The 24,669-nt window shown below is 35.0% G+C and overlaps 1 protein-coding gene across 1 annotated transcript in view; it reads right to left on the bottom strand.

Moving 5' to 3' along the window:
* Positions 1 to 333: 333 nt before the first annotated feature.
* The window catches only part of CTNNA3 (catenin alpha 3), a 1,652,440-nt gene continuing 1,628,104 nt past the window's right edge, over positions 334 to 24,669 (bottom strand). Inside the window, exon 17 of the mRNA XM_060092416.1 lies at positions 334 to 621. Within this exon, the coding sequence (XP_059948399.1) occupies positions 334 to 621 (288 nt within the window). The remainder of the gene's footprint in view (positions 622 to 24,669) is intronic.

Here is a 24,669-nt window from a genome sequence, read left to right as displayed (position 1 = left end):
CTGTTACAGATGAACAGGACTCATCTGAGTCTCCTGTGTTCATTTAGTAATGAATATAAGATATTCTCTATGCTGGGAAAGGCTCAATGACACCTGAAGATTTCATTCATTCAACAAGCATTTGTTGATTACTTATTAGATTCTGGCCATAGAGAAATGACAATGGCATGATCCCAAATATATGTTGCTCATGTTGGTTAGGCTTTCAATGTTTTACATTATTTGTGGGTTAAATTCTAAGTTAGTGAACTTACAGAACTAATCAAGTGTAAAAATAAAGCAGTGTGTTTAGCCAGGACTTTGTAATATAAACACTAGAGTAGAATAGTGGTTTCAGTAGATATGTCTTCCTCTAAATTCACTCATCACTTGCACTGGGTGGATTTTTTTCTTTGCTGAGCCTCGTCTGACAGCTGCATAAGTTTCCTCTGGTTTCTCTCTTTTAATCAAGGGTTTTTTTGCAGGAGCCTTCATTCTCCACATAACAACTGGGTGCCGGGGCCCAGCAGGACTCTGAATTCGGATGATCTTGGTTGAGGCAATGTAAGACATTTTCACTGTTTGCACTACAGCATTCATTAAATTTTTGGCTGCTTGGATCAGGGAGGTGACACTGTCCAACTGTAGAAAAAAAACAAAAAACAAACTATTATTCAGAGAATGTAATCAAGAATTTAAAGAGATTTAATGTTACAGAAAATGAAATGTGCCACTTTGTTTTTATCCCAGAAACAAATGAGTTATTCCTCATTTTATATACCTATGTAAATTATCACATCAATCTATTTTTAACCATTAATCTAGTCATCTGATGCATAAGTAGTTCCATATTCTATTTTCTAAGATGATAGCTTAGTTTTTTTTTCTTGGTTTTCAATGAAATCAATTCTGTACCTTCTATATCATACCATAAGAAACAGATGGTCACTGCTTTCTTTGTAATGGATCTCCATACTTCCAGGGTTAATGTTCACTCCTTTTATAAGAAATGACTGTCTACAGTAAAAGCTATGTCATATATAAGTAACTTAATAAAACAACAACTGAAAAATCTTAGGGAATTCATAATCTACGATAAATATCATACACACATATGCATATACACATGCATGTATACCACTCATTTTCATGAATATTTCCCAAATCCACCTACAAGAGTCTCTTTTTTAAAAAACACGTAATTCTTACACCTATCAGGCAGTGTATTAAAACAGATCTTTTCAGTCAAAGTTGGTTTAAATTCCAGATCTGCCATTTAGTAACATAAACAAATCATTTAACTGTTTTCATCCTAGTTTCCTCAGATATAAAATAGGAAAAGAGTACTTATTGAAGTTAAATAACATGTGTAAAGAGCCTAGTAGACTGCCACATAGTTGTTATTAAATATTTCCTTTGTTTCTTGTGAAGGCTGACAAAATTGCTTAATTATAAAGATATACCAATGAAATTACTAAAAGACATCTTTTCCCACATGATTCTATTTTGTAATTGTTGTTATGTTTTCTGGGTTGTCCACTAAAACCATCTCAGGGCAAAATGAGGTGATATTCCTAGAATCTTGCAAAATACTTTAGAGCTAACCCCAGTTGGTTCATTTTTATATAACTAATGCCTCTTCCATTATTTTAGTTTGGCAGATTGTCATCCACAGCCAACTCACACAGGAAGATGTGCTTCCACTGTCACCTGGCTATGATGTGTGCTGTCAGGTGAGGCTCAAACACTGCCTCTGTAGTTACTGAAATCCATCAGCAGCTGACTGGCCTGAGTACTCTACTCAGTTTGCAGTTTGAGGAATCTCATCTCACACACACAATAAATGAGCGAAGGAAAGTAGTAAGCTCAGGTTATGTGCCTTGGGCAGTGGTCTAGCTGGCTGCTTCCTCGGTGGAAAATTTAATTAGCCCCATTATATGCCAACCCTGAAATCCTTGAAAAGGTAACACCAAAAAATATGTAATTTGAAAGGCAGTAATACTTGAAAACTACACATCTTTGAGTCTTTTTACTTACTGAAGCCAGAAATGTAAAATCTTTGTATGTGTCAGGAATGACAATTTTCTTTTACAAACATTAAACAGGATTTCATGAAGCACTCACGTGTATTTCAGAGAACACTTAGAACTTCTGAATCTGTACACAACTTTAAAAAAGACAGACTTTGAATAGAATAACATACTTTGTAATTAACGTTACTCTGTGGACAAACTGCACGCTAAAATCTGCTGTTTAATAATTAGCAATTTTCATTAAAGACCTCCTAGAGCTAGTTAGATTCTGAAAGTAGTTTCCAATCTCACTGTAGTAAGAAGAAAGTTTTTCTAAATGATGAATTAACCTGAATAGTACTGAGGATCCTTGGTAATCTTCTCTTTCAAACATGAAACTATTTGGTGTATTCTGAGGGCTCTGTGCTGCCATTAAGTCTTCTGGAGAAGAAGGTCCTAGGGACCTACTGTCATTCAGGATTTCACCAGGGCCTCTGGCCTTCCCACCCTAAAACTGACATTCTCTTCTCCTTCTGACTCTGTAATCTTGTCATGTATAGATTGTATTTATTTCATTTGCTTTTGAAGCAAATGAACCCACCCATACAAGTGGGTTTTATACATAAACCTATAGTCTTGAAAGGAGGTTTAAGTGAAATTCATGACTTAAAATGTGGAAGTTGACTTGTCTTCTTTCCTCACTGAATCAGCAAAGCCCTGTCTGTGCCATTGCGGTTTCTTATTCTGGCCTCTGACAAATCTATTTATTTAAAAATCCTAAATGACTGTAGTAGGACTTCTCCAGTAGACTGAAGAAAACCACAGGACAAATTATCCCTCTAGGAGAGCATGAAAACTAGTTTTGCAGACAGATTAGGACAATTGCTGTAAGAATACTGTTATTTCATGAGGAAAGCTTGTAAGACATTCTATGAGGATCTTTGAGGTCCAAGAGCTATATGCCCTAAGAGGCCTGACTTTTTGCTATTAGCCAGATCACAAGCCACACAAGCAAGGGGCATAGACAAGCCAAGCAAATGGTAGGGAATTTTGAGGCCTAAGCAGTGCCTCAGGCCTACTCATAGAGAATAACTGCACAATTTCATGTCTCCAAAAAGCATTATAAGCCCTCTTACCAGGCTTAGTTTAATGAAAAATCCTCCAAGGGAAGAATTCAAAAGAATTCCCTTTGTAGAAACAAAGCATATTTGAGTAGGCTAATGTACCATTTTGGGATCTCTGTGTTCAATTTCTTGAACAAAGTTTTCTGAATTTCACAAGTGTACCTGTGCAAGCGAGAATGTTATTTTACTCTAAAGGCCTGGTAGAATAAACCAATCAGACTATAAAACTCAGGTCCAAAAATTCTCTTACCATTGCAAATCACTTTCATCAACTGAAAAGGCTTCTAAGTAAATGTAACTTGAAATGCTTGTCATAAAACGAGCTATTTTTCCTAACATCTGGTAACAATCCTCTCTGATTTGGATGAAGAGTTCTTGATCACAAGGTATCAACTGAGAAATGAAATGGCTTCTAAGGCCCTGAAACCTCCTAAGGTTATATGTAAATATTTGCATGCAAGTACATGTAAGCGGCTTCCTGTTGACTTCTTTCCATAAAAGTGGATGAGGTTAAAAAAAATAAAGAAGATCTTGATCCAAATTAAAGGCCTGCGATCTATATAAACTGGAAGTCTGTTCTCTTACCATAGTAAATAAGAATATAGCCATCTTTCTTATGGTAGTGACTTGTGCTTATTCTTACAATACTGATGTGGTTTCAAAATAACTGAGCTTATGGGTCTATTAATGTCACAATAAGATCTTCAATATTGTCAATGTTCAAAAATAAATCAGACATAGTTCATAAGTTCTGCCTCTTTTTTTTTTAAGGATCTACATGAATATACAGATGATGCTCAGTGTTAGCTCTAACTACAAGATGTATTTTGCAAATAATCCAAGTTAAGACCATCTAAATAGACTCCTTCTCAATATTATCATTCGACAGATCTTAGTTTTATTGTAATGTCTCTTTTGTGCTTTGTGGTATGTAATCTGTGATTTCAGTTAAGCTACAGTACAGTCTGTCCAGTTCTAAGAATGTTTTCAGACAAAAGGCTTGGTCCTAGTTAGATGTGTGTCTGCAAGCCTTTGCTGTGGAAAAGGATTATAACAACAATAAAAGATATGTTCTTTTTCCTCATAAAATGTCAAAATTTTGTTCATGTATACATAAAATGGCTGGATCTTTTTACAAAACTCGAAGTTAAATACCTGTGATAAAAGTCCTCAACAACTACATCAGAGTGGAATGTTTGCTGGCAAATCTTTGTTCAAATCTTACTGTAATTATTGATAGTTAAGAGGAATATCCAAGAAAGACATGCTAATTATTCCTTCTTTTAATTTTGTAAGTTCCTCATCTACGTCATGTCAGAACACCAGAATGTCTTGTGCTTACTGCTCTGACTCTCCACATTCTGGATACAAGACCTTTGTCAGAAATGTGTTTTGCATGAGGTTGCTAACGCCCGCTGATGTAGATCCCATACCCTTGCACCTGGGCTGTCACCTGGGGAAAGCATAGATAGCTCCCCAACCCCTGTGTGAACTGCCATGGCAACTACAGTTGCTGGGACTCCTGTGGAGAGAAATGCCTGGTGTTGCCTGGAAAAATATATTTCCTGTCCTATAACCTTCTAGGTAAACTGGTGCCAAGGTAGCCTATGATATTCTTGTAAGTCTCAATGTTTACCTGAATTTAAAGACCCCTGGTGGATATAGCACCTGCACAAAAGTAGTACTTGAAAGGCAAATGTGTGAGGTTTAGCTCCAAGTATAATAACAGCTTATAATAATTGCTAATATCTATTGTGTGCTTCCTGTGTGTTGGCGCTGTTCTAAACAGTTGACATAAATTAACTCACAGCAATCCTGTGAGGTAAGTACTATTATTATCTCCATTTTAAAGATGAGGAAACAAAGGAACTAGAAGGTTTGGTAGCTATCTCAAGGCGACACAGCTATTAAATGGTAGAGTTGGAACTGGAGCCAAGGCAGTGTTGTTCAAGTACCTGGTACTTTTACCCATTACACAACACTGCCTCTCAGTAATATGGCACTTCCAATGTGTATTTTCAGATATTGTATAGTTGAAGAAGTTGCACCAACATTAATACAATGTCTAACATTTTTAGAAAATGACTATTCAATAACTGTTTTTAGAAAGGTTATAGAATTTTTGTATGCATGTTGGTACTAAGAAAAATGAGGGTATCTTACTTGCCAATGTATTTTGTTAGGATGATAGTTTGATAATGTCTATACTCCATTATTTTCCAAGCAGCATGTTTTTGAAATAATAAATACAAATACTCAGTCATCCTCATAAGCCCCAAACAGTTTGAAGACTTTCAGATTAAAGATATTTTCTAACAAAACCTTTAAAAATTTTAAAATGTAGATCTCAGTAAACATATCAATAAGGCAAAGATAAACCATAAACAAATCATATTATAGTTTCTAGGACATGGAATTGTATAACATTTACTTCATCTTTAAAATGTGTCATACTGTAAATACAAAGCAAACTTTTTTTTTCTGATTCTCAAACAAAATTAAATAAATTTGTTTGCCTTGGTTTTGCAGTAGAAACCAGGATTTTGTCCCCAGTCCCTGGAGTTTCTAGTCAACCTGTACTTAGTTTTAAAATGCTCAGTTAAAGTATTTGGAAATAAGGTTAACATAGGTAACGTTAAAGGGCATTACGTATGTGTGTTGGTAGGTAACAAGTGACAGCTTAAATATTTCTTAAAAGTAAACACTGTTATAGTCTTTCTAACTTATGATTGGTCTAATAATGGTAGTTGTACACCATAGGAAATATTTAGATACACATTTGTTAGCAAAAATACATCATCTAATTCAACATGTTTTTAGTATCCACCCTGAACTTTTCTTGAGGACCTAATTTTATCCAAGTACTTGCTTATTAACACATCCTTTTGTTTCCGAACAGATTTTTAGAAGAATGGCCTGTATTGAAAACATTCTCCTTTTTATGTTGCATTCAAAAATGTTAAAGAGCCAGGCTGGCTTAATGGGAAAATCAAATAAGGGGCTTTGTTAAGGTTAGTCAAAATGGAGTTATACATCCAAATTGAAATTGTCAAGCTTATAATTAAATTGAGAAGGTGGCACCTTCTTTGAATATGAAGAGTTATTCCAGTGGGCCACTGATAGGATTCATCTTGTAAATTTGTCCTTAGCCAGCTCTCCATTAGATCATGACAACAGAAAAGGACAACTTAAGTTGAAAGGGGGAAAATCAATGTATGGAATAACTAAAGAAATTTAACACTGCTGAAAGGGCCATACATGAAATGAAATGTGACATTTATTCAGTTGTAATATATTGTCCTGTCAAAAAGCATTTTCCGATCTTATTGTTTTCTAAAGCACATATTCCAGGCCAAAAACATTTTATGTCATCTTAAAAGGAAATAATAAAAAACATAACACCAATTCAGGTGGCTACTCAGAATGCTTTTTAATTCTATTTGAAATGGCTTACTTTAGAAATACTATTGGTAATGTTAGTGATTAGCTATCCTATAGTCATGTTGGCTTAAAGGCAAATGATTAGCTGAAGAACTAATTTTCTACAACAATTATACCCCAGCTACTAGTTACACAGATGCTTTACTAAGTAGTGCTAGCAGGAGGGGCTGGGTTTGGCATGGTTCTCTGACCTTCTGTGTTTCAGCCTGTGCTGTTCTTCTCTCCAGCATCAGGCAGCGCTCTGAGTTCTGCCCTTTTCACAGGCATCTACTGATAATACTCAACCTGACATCTTAATGACGTTGCAAGGACTCTGTGCTGAGAGTAAGAAAGCACCGTTGTTGGTCCTAGATCGTACACTTATCTCTTGCATGACCATAGGTAAGGAAAAACTAGGTTGTGTGAAGCTAAATATCCAAATAGCATCCGTTCTCCAATCCATGTAAGGACTTCCATTTCATAGACCTTTTCACATTCCTCAGCACTGTTTTTCAACCTGTCTTGATCATCATCATTCTACCATTTTAACCCCTCTAGCTGCAGTAGTAAACATTTCTTAGCTTGCTTCTGTCTGCTACAGCCAACCAGTAGAAGACAGATGTCCATGTTCCCAGCACTGATCCATAGGTTACTCTTTCTTAGAGAATCCCCTCATTGGCCAGATGGGTTTCTAGATAAATTGGTGGCCACCAACCTGAAGCTGACAGACAATGCTTTTGTGTCTTTAGCCAATTATTGCACCCATTCTACCCAAACACTATTTCAAACTTCCACTCTAATCAAATCTTTGTCACCTCACATTCTCACTTGTTCTGCAGATTACTTCACTTAAAATATAAAAATATAAAACAAGAAAGCAAGCAAACAACAAAATAGTAACAAAAACAGAAGCAGCAAAATGAAACTGCCTAAACTTGTCCTTAACTCCTGTCCATTTTTATTAAAATGAAAGTTATCTATTTTTCTCTATATAAATGATACTTCTAATTATACCCTAGATTCTATTCCCTCTCTGCCTTCTTGGAGATTTTGCACAATTACTAATTATTTTCTACCAATGCATCTTCATTCTACTTCTATTGGCTTTTTCACTGTGGTATTTGTTTATTTTTTATATTTTTATTGAAGTATAGTTGATTTACAATGTTAATTTCAGGTGTACAACACAGTGATATAGATCATAATACATTTAAAGCTTTTACAAAATATTGGCTATATTCCCTGTGCTGTACATTATTACATACTGTATTTTATTTATTCATACATAGCAGTTTGTATCTCTTAATCCCATACCCCTATCTGGTGTCTCCCCACTGTTAATCACTAGTTTATTCTCTATATCTGTGAGTCTCTTTCTGTTTTGTTATACTGACATTTGTTATATTTTTAGATTCCACACATATAAGTGAAAAAATACAGTGTTTGACTTTCTCTGTCTGACTTACTTCACTAAACATAATATGGTACATGTCCATCCATGTTATTGCAACTGGCAAAATCTCATTCTTTTTTATGGCTGAGTAATTTCTGTTTTCCTGACACACACACACACACACACCCCACATCTACTTTATCCATTTATCTTTTGGTAGGTGTTTAGTTGCTTCCATATCTTGGCTACTGTAAATAATGCTGCTGTGAACATTGGGCTGCATATATCTTTTCAAATTAATGTTTTCATTTTCTTTGGATATATATCCAGGAGTGGAACTGCTGGATCATGTGGTAGTTCTATTTTTTATTTTTTGAGGAGCCTCCACACTGTTTTCCACAAACCAGTTTACATTCGCAATAACATTGAACTAGGGTTCTCTATCTCTACATACTCACCAACATTTATCATTTCTTGTCTTTTTTTTTTTTTTTTTTCAGTACGCGGGCCTCTCACTGCTGCGGCCTCTCCCACTGCAGAACACAGGCTCCGGACGCGCAGGCCCAGCAGCCATGGCTCATGGGCCCAGACACTCCGTGGCACGTGGGATCCTCCTGGACCAGGGCACAAACCCGCGTCCCCTGCATCGGCAGGTGGACTCCCAACCACTGCGCCACCATCTAAGCCCGATTTCCTGTCTTTTTGATGGTAGTCATTCTGACCCGTGTGAGGTGATATCTCATTGTGGTCTTGATTTGCATTTCCCTGATGATTAGAAATGTTGAGCATCTTTTCATGTGCCTGTTTGCCATTGGTATATCTTCTTTGTAAAATGTCTATTCAGATCTTCTGCCAACTTTTTAATATGTATTGTTTGTTTTTTGGATACTGAGCTGTATGAGATGTTTATTTGTTTTGGAAATTAACCTCTTATATGATGTATCATTTACAGATATCTTCTCCAATTCAGTAGGTTGTGTTTTCATTTTATTGGTGGCTTCCTTTACTGTGCAAAAGTTGAAGTTTGATTAGGTCCCATTTGTTTATTTTTGCTTTTGTTTATCTTGCCTGAGGACAGATCCAAAAAAATACGTCTAAGGCTTATGTCAAAAAGTATACTGCCTATGTCTTGTTTTAGGAGTTTCACGGTTTCAGGTCTTATGTTAGGTCTTTAATCCATTTTGAATTTATTTCTGTATATGGTGTGAGAACATGTTATAATTCCATACTTTAAAAAAATTTTTATTTTATATTGAAATATAGTTGATTTACAATGTTGTTAGTTTCAGGTGTACAGCAAAGTGATTCAGTTATGCATATATGTATATCTATTCTTTTTCAGATTCTTTTCCCATGTAGGTTATTACAGAGTATTGAGTAGAGTTCCCTGTGCTATACAGTAGGTCCTTGTTGATTACTTATTTTATATATAGTAGTGTGCATACATTAATCCCAACCTCCTAATTTATCCCTCCCCACCACCTTTCCCCTTTGGTAACCATAAGTTTGTCTTCTAAGTCTATGGGTCTGTTTCTGTTTTTTTTCAATTTCATTCTTTTACATGTAGCTGTCCAGTTTTCCCAGCACCACTTCTTGAAGATCCTTTCTTTCCCTGTTGTATATTTTTGCCTCCTTTGTCATAGATTAATTGACCATAAGTTCATGAGTTTATTTTTGGGCTCTTTATTCTGTTCCATTGATCTATGTGTCTGTTTTTGTGCCAGTACTGCACTGTTTTGACTGCTGTAGCTTTATAGTATAGTCTGAAGTCAGGAAGCATGATAACGTGCAGCTTTCTTCTTTTGTCTCAAGATTGCTTTGGCTATTTGAGGTCTTTTGTAGTTCCAAATAAATTTCAGGATTATTTGTTCTAGCTCTGTGCAAAATGTGGGTATTTTGATAGGGATTGTATTAAATTTGTAGATTGCTTTGGGTAGTAGGGATATTTTTAACAATATTCATTTTTCCAATTCATAAACATGGAATCTTTCCAGTTATTTATATCATCTTCAGTTTCTTTCATCAATGTCTTATAGTTTTCAGAATATAGATCTTTCACCTCTTTGGTTAAATTTATTCCTAAGTATTTTATACTTTTTTATGTGATTGTAAATGGAATTGTTTTCTTGACTTCTCTTTCTGATAGCTCATTATTTGTATATAGAAAATCAACAGATTTTTGTATATTAATCTTGTATCCTATAACTTTACTGAAATCATTTTATTTGTTACAACAGCTTTTTGGTGGAGACTTTAGGGTTTTCTGTATATCATGTCACCTGCAAATAGTGATGCTTTTACTTCTTCCCTTCCAATTTGGATGCCTTTTATTTCTTTTCTTCTCTGATTTCTGTGGCCAGGACTTCAATACTGTGTTGAATAAAAGTGGTGATAGTATGCATCCTTGTCTTGTTCCTGATCTGAGAGGAAATGCTTTCAGTTTTTCACCACTTAGTATAACATTAGCTGTGGGTTTGTCATAAATGCCCTTTATTATGTTGAGGTATGTTCACTCTCTACCCACTTTGTGGAGAGTTTTTAACATAAATGGATGTAGAATTTTGTCAAAAGCTTTTTATGCATCATGTGACTTTTTTCATGGTTCCTTTTGTTAAGATGGTATATCACACTGATTTGAGGATATTGAACCATCCTTGCATCCTTAGAATAAATCCCCCTTGATCATGGTGTATGATCCTTTTAATATATTGTTGGATTTGATTTGCTAATATTTTGTTGAGGATTTTTGCATTATGTTCATCAGTGATACTGGCCTGTAATTTTCCTTTTAGTGATATCTTTGTCTGATTTTGATATCAAGCTAATGTTGTCCTCATAGAATGAGTTTGGAAGCATTCTTTCCTCTACAAGTTTTTGGAATGGTTTGAGAAAGATAGGTGTTAACTCTTCTCTAAAAGTTTGGTAGAATTCACTTGTAAAACCATATGGTCCTGGACTTTTGTTTGCTGGGATTTTCTTTTTTCTTTTTCTTTTCATTTTTTTTTTTTACTGATTCAATTTCATTACTGATAATTGTTGCGTTTATGCTTTCTATTTCTTCCTGATTCAGTCTTGTGAGACTGCACATGTCTAGGAATTTGTGTGTTTCTTCTAGGTTGTCCATTTTATTGGCATATAGTTGTTCTTAGTGATCTCATATGATCCTCTGTTTTTCTGTGGTGTCGGTCATAACTTCTCCTTTTCCATTTCTCATTTTACTGATTTGGGACCTCACTCTATTTTTATTGATGAGTCTGACTAAAGGTTTACCAATTTTGCTTATTTTTTAAAGAATCAACTCTTAGTTTCATTGATCTTTTTATTTTTTTAATAGTCTCTATTTCATTTATTTCTCCTCTGAGCTTCATGATTTCTTTACTTCTACCACCGTTGGGTTTTGTTTTTTTCTTCTTCTGCAATGAACATTTTGGTACATGTCTCTTTTTGAATTATGGTTTTCTCAGGGTATATGCCTAGTAGTGGGATTGCTGGGTTATATGGTAGTTCTATTTGTAGTTTTTTAAGGAACCTCCATACTGTTCTCCATAGTGGCTGTACCAATTCACATTCCCACCAGCAGTGCAAGAGGGTTTCCTTTTCTCCACACTCTCTCCAGCATTTATTGTTTCCAGATTTTTTGATGATGGCCATTCTGACTGGTGTGAGATGATATCTCATGGTAGTTTTGATTTGCATTTCTCTAATGATTAATGATTAATGAGCATTTTTGAGCATTCTTTCATGTGTTTGTTGGCAGTCTGTATATCTTCTTTAGAAAAATGTCTATTCAGGTCTTCTGCCCATTTTTGGATTGGTTTGTTTGTTTTTTTGCTATTGAGCTGCATGAGCTGCTTATAAATTTTGGAGATTAATCCTTTGTCAGTTGCTTCATTTGCAAATATTTTCTCCCATTCTGAGGGTTGTCTTTTGGTCTTGTTTATGGTTTCCTTTGCTGTGCAAAAGCTTTGAAGTTTCATTAGGTCCCATTTATTTATTTTTGTTTTTATTTCCATTTCTCTAGGAGGTGGGTCCAAAAGGATCTTGCTGTGATTTATGTCATAGAGTGTTCTGCCTATATTTTCCTCTAAGAGTTTGATAGTTTCTGGCCTTACATTTAGATCTTTAATCCATTTTGAGCTTATTTTTGTGTATGGTGTTAGGGAGTGATCTAATCTCATACTTTTACATGTCCCTGTCCAGTTTTCCCAGCACCACTTATTGAAGAGGCTGTCCTTTCTCCACTGTACATTCCTGCCTCCTTTATCAAAGATAAGTTGACCATATGTGCGTGGGTTTATCTCTGGGTTTTCTATCCTGTTCCATTGATCTATCTTTGTTTTTGTGCCAGTACCATACTGTCTTGATTACTGTAGCTTTGTAGTATAGTCTGAAGTCAGGGAGCCTGATTCCTCCAGCTCCATTTTTCGTTCTCAAGATTGCTTTGGCTATTAGGGCTCTTTTGTTTTTCCAAACAAATTGTGAAATTTTTTGTTCTAGTTCTGTGAAAAATGCCAGTGGTAGTTTGCATTGAATCTGTAGATTGCTTTGGGTAGTAGAGTCATTTTCACAATATTGATTTTTCCAATCCAGGAACATGGTATATCTCTCCATCTACTTGTATCTGTCAGGTTTATATTTTTATTTTATTAGTTTCTGCTTTATAACAAAGTGAATCAGTCATACATATACATCTGTTCCCACATCCCTTCCCTCCTGCATCTCCCTCCCTCCCACCCTCCCCATCCCACCCCTCCAGGCAGTCACAAAGCACCGAGCCGATCTCCCTGTGCTATGCGGCTGCTTCCCACTATCTATCTACCTTATGTTTGGTACTGTATATATGTCCATGCCTCTCTTTCGTTTTGTCAGAGCTTACCCTTTCCCCTCCCCATATCCTCAAGTCCATTCTCAAGTAGGTCTGTGTCTTTATTCCTGTTTTACCCCGTTTATATTTAAGATTTTAGTTGGCACTTCCCTGATAACTAATGAAGCTGAGCATATTCTGTCTATACTAACCTGCATCTAGAGACCTTGCAGAATGCTCTTAATAATTCTTAAATATTTTTCCAGATTTTTGGATTTTCTTAGTATACAAAGCATGTCATCTGTGAATACTGACAAGTGTATTTCTTCTTTTTTATTTTCTTTTTCCCTTGCATTATTACACTAGGTAGAAATATCAGTACAGAAGTGGTGATACCATGTATTATTTTATTCATCTTCCAACCCAGAGAATGTTTTCAGTATTTAAGCATTGATTTCTTAGTTACCTCATGGACTAGATACTTATTTTTTTGAATTTCCTGGTAAGAGAGGATTTACTAGTTTTCTTCTTATTTTCTACCTAAAATACTATTGTAATTAGAGAACATGCTCTGAATGATTTCAAAAATGTACTATTTGTTGAGGCTTTCTTTATGACCCAACATGTGGTCAAATTTGATATGTGTCAGGAATACAGGAAAGTAAACTTTAGTATTGATATATCAGTGTTGTTTTATAATCATATAGTTTCCTTAATCCTCTTCTCAGTCAAGCCTATCCCAATCCCAGGTTTCAGGCAACAACTGACCTTTGTATCAGTATAGATTAGACGTACCTTTTCTAGAGATGCATACAAATGAAATTCTACAGCATGTACTTTTTGTGTGTTTTACAAATACAATGATGAGGGAAAACAAACTTCACCCATGTTACTACATGTGTCAGTAGTTTATTATGTTTATTGTTGAGTATTAAATTTTATATGTATACCAAAACTTACTAATCCAATCATCTGTTGACTAGCATTTTTTTTTACAATTTTTATTATGAAAAAAGATGCTATGGCCATTCTTGTACAATTATTTTGTAGTATGTTTTTATTTATAAGAAACTATCACAATGTTGACCAAAGTTATGTTACCATTTCAAATTACCACCAGCAATAATATTAAATTATAAATACTCTACATCCTAGGCCATTTTTTAAAATCTTTTTAAATTTTAGACATTCTAGTGAGTATGAACTGAAATGTTACTGTGGCTTTTCTCTGATTGTTAATGATGTCGAGGATATATTAGAGTACTTAATGAATATTCACACATCTTCTTTATCTGTTAAATATTTTGCTTCATTTTTTGGATTACCATCTTCTAAAAGTTTTCTATATACATTCTGGAAACAAGTCCTTTGTATATTTTCTTCCAGTCTGATTTTTCTTTTTATGTTCGTGTCTGAGTCTCTTGAGAAGTACAAGTTTTTAAATTTGATGAAATATTTATCAAAGATTTTGTTTTATGTTTAAGGCTAGGTCCAACTTTGTATTGATTTCTGTTTATGGAGTGATGTACAGTACATTTATTTCTTATTGATAACCCACCAGTTTTCAAGCACCATTCAGTGAAAATACTATTTTCCTTTGAATTATCTTGGACTCACTGTCAAAATTAAATTGATCATCATATGTGGTGGAGTCCATTTCTGGACTCTGTTCCATTTCTATGTTTTTAATCTTAAATACTATATAAGTTTATGTTTGGAAGTAAAATATATTGAATATAAACTTGTTCTTTTAAACGATTTGATTATTTTAGGTCATTTGAATTGCTATATGATTTATAAAATTAATTAGTTTGGTAAGTAAGTCCTACAAAATGCCTACTGGGATATTGATGGGGATTATATTTAGTATATGGATCAAACTGGATAGAAATGACAAGTTAGCAGCATTGACTCTCAATCTATGAAGAGAGTTTGTCATTTTTGGTTTAAACATCTTGCATATATGACAATAGATATCTTGCATATATGACAATAGATTTTTCCCTATTAATTATTTTTTGATGCTACTGTAAAAGTTATTTTGAAAATGTCATTCTCCAATTGATGTAGGGCTCACCTTGTTTGTTTTCCTTCTCTCAGAGATTATGGTCTTCTGATATCTATTGACCAGTATTTGAAAATAGTTCTAATATATATCTCATTCAGTGTTATGGTTTCTCAGGTTATGTTTACAACTATCTTATTACTCATTTTACATATTTTCATATTATTATTTTCCTCTTTCTTGTTTTAGTAGGCTAATGAAATATTTTATTTTACATTATTGCTTTCTTACTCCCTAGTACCTCCTCAGTTACATATACATTTAGACTACTTTTGATTTGGCTCCTCTGAAGATAAAAACATGCTTCTTTGATTTACTAAGGTTTAATATAAAGTATTACTTATACCACACTTCTGTAATGCTAGAATCATAGAAAATTTGAATTCCACCTACTCATTTCAATTTCTACAATACTGTCATCCTGAATTTCAATTCTAAACAAACATTGTAAAGTCAATAGGGAAATTGTATTATCACTTTGTACAGTAAAATTACCTTGGACTCACCATTCTCCTTCACCCATAACATTTAGTCAAAAACCAAGGTCCGTTAGTACAGACGAAAGATATTGACAGGATTAAGCTAAACTATTACTACCTTAGAGCAGGTCATTATCTAACTTACTTAGAGCCCCAAAACATATTGCAGGTATCCATTTTGCTCCCCTCTAGTCCATTCTCTACATTTTCTTTTACAGTACACTGATGAATTTTCATTAGACTTATCTTCATTCTAAGCTTTTGTTACAGATCCCAAAGCCTTAAATTATCTTGTCTCTTCCTGCTTTAACCAACTTTATTTATTGCTTTTACATTATGAGGTCCATCCATAGAATGAAACTAAACTAACAAATATTTTAGTTTTTAAATATGCCACATATTTCTCCTCACCTCCAAGCCTTTTCACAAGGGAACTCTTCTTCCCTTAGGTGTTACATTAATATCACTTTCTCAGGGAAACATTCCATGATACCTAGACTAAGCTGGAACACCTTTTTAATATGTAGTTATAGCAATTTATATTTCATCTAACATTAGTGTCATCATAAGGCAATGAGGTCCATGTAGAAGAGGTAATACTCTCATTTTCACCCTTATTGTTTGACACAGGTTACAGGAAATATTAGACACAAAAATAACTTGAAATATTTATGGAGTCCCTGTGTCTTTCATCACAAGAAACTTGAGGAGGAAGTTTGTACTTTGGAGCACAATGATCCACCTATGGGATGCAGCAGAAGTATTTCTAAGAGGGAAGTTCATAGCAATGCAATCTTAACTCAAGGAACAAGGAAAATCTCAAATAAACAATCTAACCTTACACCTAAAGCAACTAGAGAAAGAAGAACAAACAAAACCCCAAAAGTTAAGTTAGCAGAAGAAAAGAAATCAATCATATAGATTAGAGCAGAAATAAGTGAACTAGAGATGAACAATAGAAAAGATCAATGAAAGTAAAAGCTGGTTCTTTGAAAAGATAAACAAAATTGATAAACCTTTAGCCAGATTCATCAAGAAAAAAAGGAAGAGGGCTCAAATCAATAAAATGAAAAAGGAAAAGTTACAAAGGACCATACAACTGCAAGCAACTCTATGCCAATAATATGGACAACCTGGAAGAAATGGACAAATTCATAGAAAGATACAATCTCCCAAGACTGAACCAGGAAGAAATCACAAGTACTGAAACTGTAATTAAAAAACTCCCAACAAGCAAAAGTCCAGGACCTGATGGCTTCTCAGGTGAATTCTATCAAACATTTAGAGCAGAATTAACACCTATCCTTCTGAAGCTATTCCAAAGAATTGCAGAGGAAGGAAAACTCCCATAGTAATTCTATGAGGCCAACATCACCCTGATACCAAAACCAGACAATGATACCACAAAAAAAGAAAATTACAGGCCAATATCACCGATGAACATAGACGCAAAAATGTTCAACAAAAATACTAGCAATCCGAATCCAACATGATCAAGTGGGATTTATCCCAGGGATGAAAGGATTTTTCAGTCTCTGCAAATCAATAAATGTGATACACCACATCAGCAAATTGAAGAATAAAAACCATATGATCATCTTAATAGACACAGAAAAAGTTTTTGACAAAATTCAACACCCATTTATAATAAAAACTCTCCAGAAAGTGAGCACAGTGGGAATATACCTCAACATAATAAAGGCCATATATGACAAACCTACAGCTAACATCATCCTCAGTGAAAAGCTCAAAGCATTTCCTCAAATATCAGGAACAAGACAAGGATGTCCACTGTCACCAGTTTTATTCTACATAGTCTTGGAAGTCCTAGCAATGGCAATCAGAGAAGAAAAAAATAAAAAGAATTCAAATTGGGAAAGAAGAAGTAAAGCTGTCACTGTTTGCAGATGACATGATACTATACACAGGAAATTTTGAAGATATTACCAGAAAACTACTAGAGGTCATCAATGAATCTGGTAAAGTTGCAGGATACGAAATTAATAAACAGAAATCTGTTGCACTTCTATACACTACCAACAGAGATCAGAAAGAGAAATTAAGGAAACAATCCCATTTACCACTGCATCAAAAAGAATAAAATACCTAGGAGTAAACCTACCTAAGGAGACAAAAGACCTGTATGCAGCTATAAGACACTGATGAAAGAAATTAAAGATGATATACACAGATGGAGAGGTATACCATGTTCTTGGATTGGAAGAATCAACATTGTGAAAATGACTCTTACTACCCAAAGCAATCTACAGATTCAGTGCAACCCCTATCAAACTACCAATGGCATTTTTCACAGAACTAGAACAAAAAATTGCACAATTTGTATGGAAAAACAAAAGACCCCGAATAGCCAAAGCAATCTTGAGAAAGAAAAACGGAGCTGGAGGAAGCAGCCTCCTTGACTTCAGACTGTACTACAAAGCTATAGTAATGAAGACAGACAGTATGGTACTGGCACAAAAACAGATATATAGGTCAATGGAACAGGACAGAAAGCCCAGAGATAAACCCACATACCTATGGTCACTTAATCTATGACAAAGGAGGCAAGAATATATACAATGGAGAAAAGACAGCCTCTTAACTAAACAGTGCTGGGAAAACTGGACAGCACATGTTAAAAAAATGGAATTAGAACATTCTGTAACACCATACACAAATATAAACTCAAAATGGATTAAAGACCTAAATTAAGACTGGATGCTATAAAACCCTTAGCAGAAAACATAGGCAGAACACTCTCTGTCATAAATTGCAGCAATATCTTTTTGGATCTGTCTCCTAGAGTAGTGGAAATAAAAACAAAAATAAACAAATGGGACCTAATTGAAATTAAAAGCTTTTGCACAGCAAAGGAAACCATAAACAACATGAAAAGACAACCCACATAATGGGAGAAAATATTTGCAAATGATGCAACCGACAAGGGCTTAATCTCCAAAATGTACAAACAGCTCGTACAGCTCAATATCAGAAAAACAAATAGCCCAATCAATAAATGGGCAGATCTAAACAGACATTTCTCCAAAGAAGACATACAGATGGCCAAGAGGCACATGAAAAGATGCTCAGCATCGCTAATTATTAGAGAAATGCAAATCAAAACTACAATGAGATATCACCTCACACCAACCAAAATGGCCATCATCGAAAAGTCTACAAACAATAGCTGGAGAGGGTGTGGAGAAAAGGGAACCGTCCTACTGTTGATGGGAATAAAAATTGGTACAACCACAGTGGAGAACAGTATGGAGGTTCCTTAAAAAACTAAAAATAGAGCTACCATATCATACAGCAATCCCACTCCTGGGCATGTATCCCTAGAAAAACATGGTTCAAAAGAATACATACACCCTGATGTGCATTGCAGTGCTGTTTACAATAGCCAAGACATGGAAGCAACCTAAATGTCCATCAATAGATGAATGAGTAAAGAAGACATAGTATGTATACACAATGGAATATTACTCAGCCATAAAAAAGAATGAAGTAATGCCATTTACAGCAACGTGGATGGACCTGGAGATTATCATACCAAGTGAAGGAAGTAAGTCAGACAGAGAAAGACAAATATCACATGATATTGCTTATATGTGGAATCTAAAAAAAATGATACAAATGAACTTATTTACAAAACAGAAACAGACTCACAGACTTAGAGAATGAACTTATGGACTTATGGTTACCCAGGGGGAATGGTGGGGAGAGATAGACTGGGAGTTTGGGATTGACATGTACACACTGCTATATTTAAAATAGATAACCAACAAGGATGTACTGCATAGCACAGGGAACTATGCTCAATATTCTGTAATAACCTCAATTGGAAAAGAATTTGAAAAAGAATGGATACATGTGTGTGTATATATATATATATATATAACTGAATCACTTTGCTGTACACCTGGAACTAATACAACATTGTTAATCAACTATATTCCAATATAAAATAAATTTTTAAAAAATTATTTGAAATATTTATATGTTATAGAACTTATAAGTACAGAAACCTTATATAATAGAACTTATAAGTACAGAAACCATATATAAAATATTTCCAAAGATAGGCATGATTTCAATTATTCTCTTCTATTCTTCCCCAAAACAATATTTCCCAGACATTCCACCGCCAACATCCATAAAACAAACTTTTCTGGTGTCTAGAAATGGCATTCTTGATTAAATGATGCTTTTCATTATTTGTCAGAAAATTCCAAATTCCTACATTTAGATAAAGATCACTCAGTGATTTAAATGTAATATCAAAAAGATATATCTAATAGCCTAAGAATAAAATCATTTTTGTAGTATATAACCTATTATATTTGAGTCTCAACTCAACACATCCTAGATATGCAGTTGGGGAGGAAATTAATTAGCTTCCCTGAGCTTCTGTTTCCTTTCAGGGTTGGTTGTTAAGATTAACTGTGATACTTAGGTAGGGCTCTACACATACATGTACACATGCACATAATGAAGCTGTGATTTTTACAAATCTATAAAGTCAACTGGCAAATAATACAACACAGAATTTGGAGATTTGGATGGAACAAAACTAAGGACAAATTCTACCTACGTTTGCAAAGCCAGGAACAGCACAAGAACATTTCTTGAGAATAAGGTGCAAGAGCAGGTACTAAGACTCTTTCTCATCCCAGCACACACACAGAGACATCTCAAATGAACATGAAGCCAGTTCTGCTCATCATAGTTCTTTCAGTGAGTGTATCAGTCAGGGTCCAGTGAGGAAGATATAAGCTATTTCAGGTGTTTCAAACATGGAATTTAACACAGAAAATTGATTACTGTGAGCCAGCCCTCAATTTGCCATCAGCATGAACTATTACCATTCCTAGTACTGAATGAAATGGAAAAGATGAAGCTATGACAAGCAGCTAAAACACCAAAAGTGGATGACTGCCTGCCAGTAGGTTGCCAATTGCTCCCATTGGTTAAACCTAGCTAAAAAGTAGTAGTCAAAAGAATCTTGGGTAGAGAAAGGTTCTGGGAGCACAAGTGACCATGACTAGCAAAATAAGATTTTTGCCCAAGCTAGCACATCCCCTCAATTTCAGTGTGTCATGCTTTCATTCATAAAATCTCATAGAACTTACCTTTCCATTATGTGTGTTTGAAAAAGAAAGTTCATGTCTTTGCTCTCATCAAATCAAATAAATGTTTACACAAAATCAAGTGGTTCTTTTCCTACCTCTATTCTTAGTAAAAAAAATATATATATATATATATATATATATATATATATATATATATATATATATACATATGGGAATGCTGGCTTCTTTAGCTCTCAAAGATTTTACATACTTAACGATCTTTAAGATGCTGTCAAACACACCTATGCTTCTTTAGAAAATTTTTGCTATTTTGTTGGGAAAATAGAGGCTACAGGAATAAGGGAGTGCATAAATGAACTCTAAATTATTATATAGATAAGCATATACATTTTATGTATTTATATTCAGGACGTGGTTTTCCGACAGTAAAATGTCACCTTCCCTGCTTTGAAGTACATCTGAAATTCCACCTCATGTTACAAATTTCCTTTGCAACCTAGATTTTCCAGAGTCTTTGATGATTTGACCATGATTTAAACATAACTCTATAAAATATAGCATTAGTCTCTATTTTAAAATTAAAAACTAAATTTCACAATTATCTATAAAATAAGAGCCACACTGAAACCATGACTTGCTTTAGACAACTGCCAGTTTTCCGGACTCTTGTGTACCTTTTTAATATCGTATGCTTCCTGTGATCTCACTTAAGTGGTAGATCTGGGTGCGACTCCAGCCTCATGCCTGCTATGTCCTACAGACATTACAGTCATGTTCTGTGACAGTGGTCTGAATCTAGGATAGGAAGCAGCAGCATTAACTCATACCATTATTGCTTCATCCACACACTGGAAGGAAAGGGAAGCAGGTAACAAGACAGAGCAGTGCTTCAGAAATTATTCCAGGGAAAGCCTGGAGCAACATAATGCTATTATCTCAAATGTGAAGCATGGAATATGTCAGGTGTAAAAACCGTACCTCGAGGAAAACAAAGTGTTTTGAAAAAATGACTGTCTTCTATTTATTTGAGACTCACAAACTTCGTATCTGAGTAAATATCAGAGGTAAGAAAAGCATCCACAATGGGGAAATACTCAAATGTTCTGCTCTGGAATTTAGTCTCTTTTCAAATCAGAAATCTCTCTCATCTTGCCTAGAATGTCTTATAAAACAGAAAACCCTCTTCCAGAGTCTTTCTATAGATAATCACAGCTGTCTCTTAGTTGAGGGGATGAGATTCAAAGGCATTTCAGAGCAGCTGGTTGTTTCCTCCCAGCTGCTTGGAAAATGGGAAACTTTATTGGCATCAAGCCCCAACCCCAAAGCAGTAGATATCTAAACTAGCTCTCAGGTACTGGAATTCAGCAGGCAACCAGCAGAAACATGAAGCCATGGGTGTTTTTTAATCACTGTGATCTTAGCTTTTGTGTGAATTTAAAGAATAAAGCCCACAGGGTCGGTAGGTTACTGTATAGGTGTGCAGGTATGTGTGGGGAGAGGAGAGGAAGGAAGGAGAGCCAGGTGGTTAGGAATATGGACTCTGGAGACAAACTACTTAAATCCAAACAAGTTCTTTCTCTAGGTCTCAGTTTTGTCCTCTGTAGAATGGAAAACCAACAATATCTACCTCGTAGGATTGCCATGAAGACAGATTAAGGATATAGCACAATGCACCATATATACACTGATTCACTATCATTATTATATTACTAAGGTTTTGAAAACAACAACATTCCATTCCCACTGGTTATTGCAAACTGTAAAAAAATGAGGAAGGGAGAAGTTGTAATAGTGACCCCTATTTTGTATACTTGTGTCAAGACCATATGCTTTAAAATAGTATCTATAATCCTAATAACAACCCTATGGGGTAGGTATTACTTTTCCCATTTATCAGATAAGGTATCTAAGAACTATGACTCAGAGAATTTCAATGCCTTGTCCCTGGTAAGAGGTTTTGGGATTAAGCCCAGATCTCTGTAACTCCAAATCCCCTGCTTGCTCAACCATCCTGTGCTGCTACGCTCTCAGGAAAAATAAATATTTTGTAATTTAGTGAAAAGTCTTGTTTGGGACTGTTTTGCTCTGGCTGAGACCTCCCAACCCACTCTTCTTGTTCTCCCTCATATATGTCGCACTGAGGTATTCCTCCTTTTTATCTGGGGAGTCTTTTTCTTTTAAGCCCTGAACATTTAATTGTTAGTGATCTCCACTCAGTTTCTCTGAATGGCACTCCCCAGTCTAACTCTTGTACTCCAGAACTGTGTGCCAAATGTGATTGCTCATAATTTTCCTACTGCATCTTAATCAAGAGAATGATTGATTTTTCTGATAAAAATTGTTTGAATTTATAGGTAAATCTCTCTTTTTGTAGACCATGATTCTTGACTGTTTATTACATGCCTAACAATGGGCTGAGTGTTGTGTGTATGTGTGAGTGTTTCCCACTTCGGATGCCTAGGGTTTTCTCTTCTCTTTTTAATCTCATTATTCAACTTGAACATCTACACGTCCAGGAAATACAACAGTGTAATGACAATAACAGAGTGGTCACAGAGAAAGAAGAGGGTTGTCCTCTAGTTGAAAGCTTTTAACCCAGCGTTCAGACACACTGGTGCATTTCAATTACTTGTGCCATATGTCACAGGGTCCAGAATTTGTTGGTAATAATAATAGTTCAAATACTGAAATTGGGGAATGATTTATTGTTTTCCCATAAATTAGAGTGGCTTCAAGGTTATCCCTCTAATTATATCCTTTCACTCACTTGCATTCTGATACGCTTCTTGGAGTGAAAAAGAGCTAAAACTAGTTTCCTAATAATTAAGCTAGAAGTGCACTTTATCAATACAGTGTTCAGTGAAGTGTGTCTGCTCATAAGAAATATGTTCTGCATATGAACGCATGTCATGGCAGCAAAACAAAGAGTTACTGTTCTCTGGAAACTGGAGGCTGAGACTAAACAGATTATTCCCTTCAAAGGTGTTCCCCATAACACCAATGTGAAATAAATAATACGGTCATCTTCTAAGATTCAAGGTCTAATTTACTTTTAATAATCTCTGTTTTATATATTTCATAAGTATTCAATTCATGTTGGTTCATATTCCACAGTGTCTTCTGTGGTGGACACTAGCAGCTGAGTACCCAATAGTCATTTCCCCATTCTTTCTTAATAACTAAATTTCTGCCTGATTTTATTCAGGCAGAAATTTACCCAACATTGAGAGATGAAACACTGGTCTATTACCCTTTACAAATGATTGGTCTACGGGTGTTTTATGTGACCCAATCCTGAACAACTGGGTAGGGGAAAATCTCCTGGGCATGATTCTGGGAAAGATATTTTTGTAATAAAAAATTATGGCATATAAAGAGAAAGCTCATTATTTTAGTTCTTAAAAAGTAGTTGTGTAAAAACATGAAGTTTGCAGCCAGTGCATTCATACTGAAATTATAAGGGAACATTATAATTTAATGTTATAATTTAAATTATAAGAGATGATGGTAGAGGGAACTATGGAAAGAACCTAACTTTAATGATATTATTAAATATTGGAGCAACCACTATCTGGACTTCTTGTTATGGTTTAAACCACTGACAGTAAATTTTGTTACTTGCAATTAAGATCATTCTTCTCTCAAATCCTATTACCACTTCTGTAAGCCCAGCCCAAAATATTCAGAGGAAGATGATGCCATCATTTTCCTAGCTGGTATTCCACATCCCAACCATCATGGAAACATTGGTTGCAGCTATTTCCCTCCAGCACTATTCGTTCAAGAACATACAGAAACTCTTTACTATGGGTTTCATACTATGGGGGTACTCGGTTTTGCACTCACTTCTTATTTTTCTCCCAGGTCATATCTTTACTTAAGCATGACTATTGCATTTGCTATTGCTCACCTACACCTAGTTCATTCTGCCTCAAAATTTGAATCGCAAACTATTTTACCTATGAAACCACACCACACTCACCTAATTCATATCTATTTCCACCTCTAAAATCCAGGTTTTAAAGCAAAGTAATCGATTATTTCAATGAAAACAGTGTCTGTAGGTATGGAACCAATCAGCATGATATTGAGATCTTGTTCAACAATCTGAGAAAGAAATAAAAAATGGACAGAGAAGTCCCTGAAAAAGGATAGGATAAACTTCTGGGAGAATGGAAAGAGGTCAAGGCACAAATGTTGCATTGAGGACCAAAGGGAAGCTCACTTAGGAGTGAAAGACCTTATGTTCAAGGAGGTCAGACTTTTCACCTTAGATAAAACATTGACTGGGGACCTATAA

The sequence above is a fragment of the Mesoplodon densirostris genome, chromosome 1, assembly GCF_025265405.1.
Source record: "Mesoplodon densirostris isolate mMesDen1 chromosome 1, mMesDen1 primary haplotype, whole genome shotgun sequence".
NCBI lineage: Eukaryota > Metazoa > Chordata > Mammalia > Artiodactyla > Ziphiidae > Mesoplodon > Mesoplodon densirostris.
This window is presented reverse-complemented; position numbering and strand designations above follow the sequence as displayed.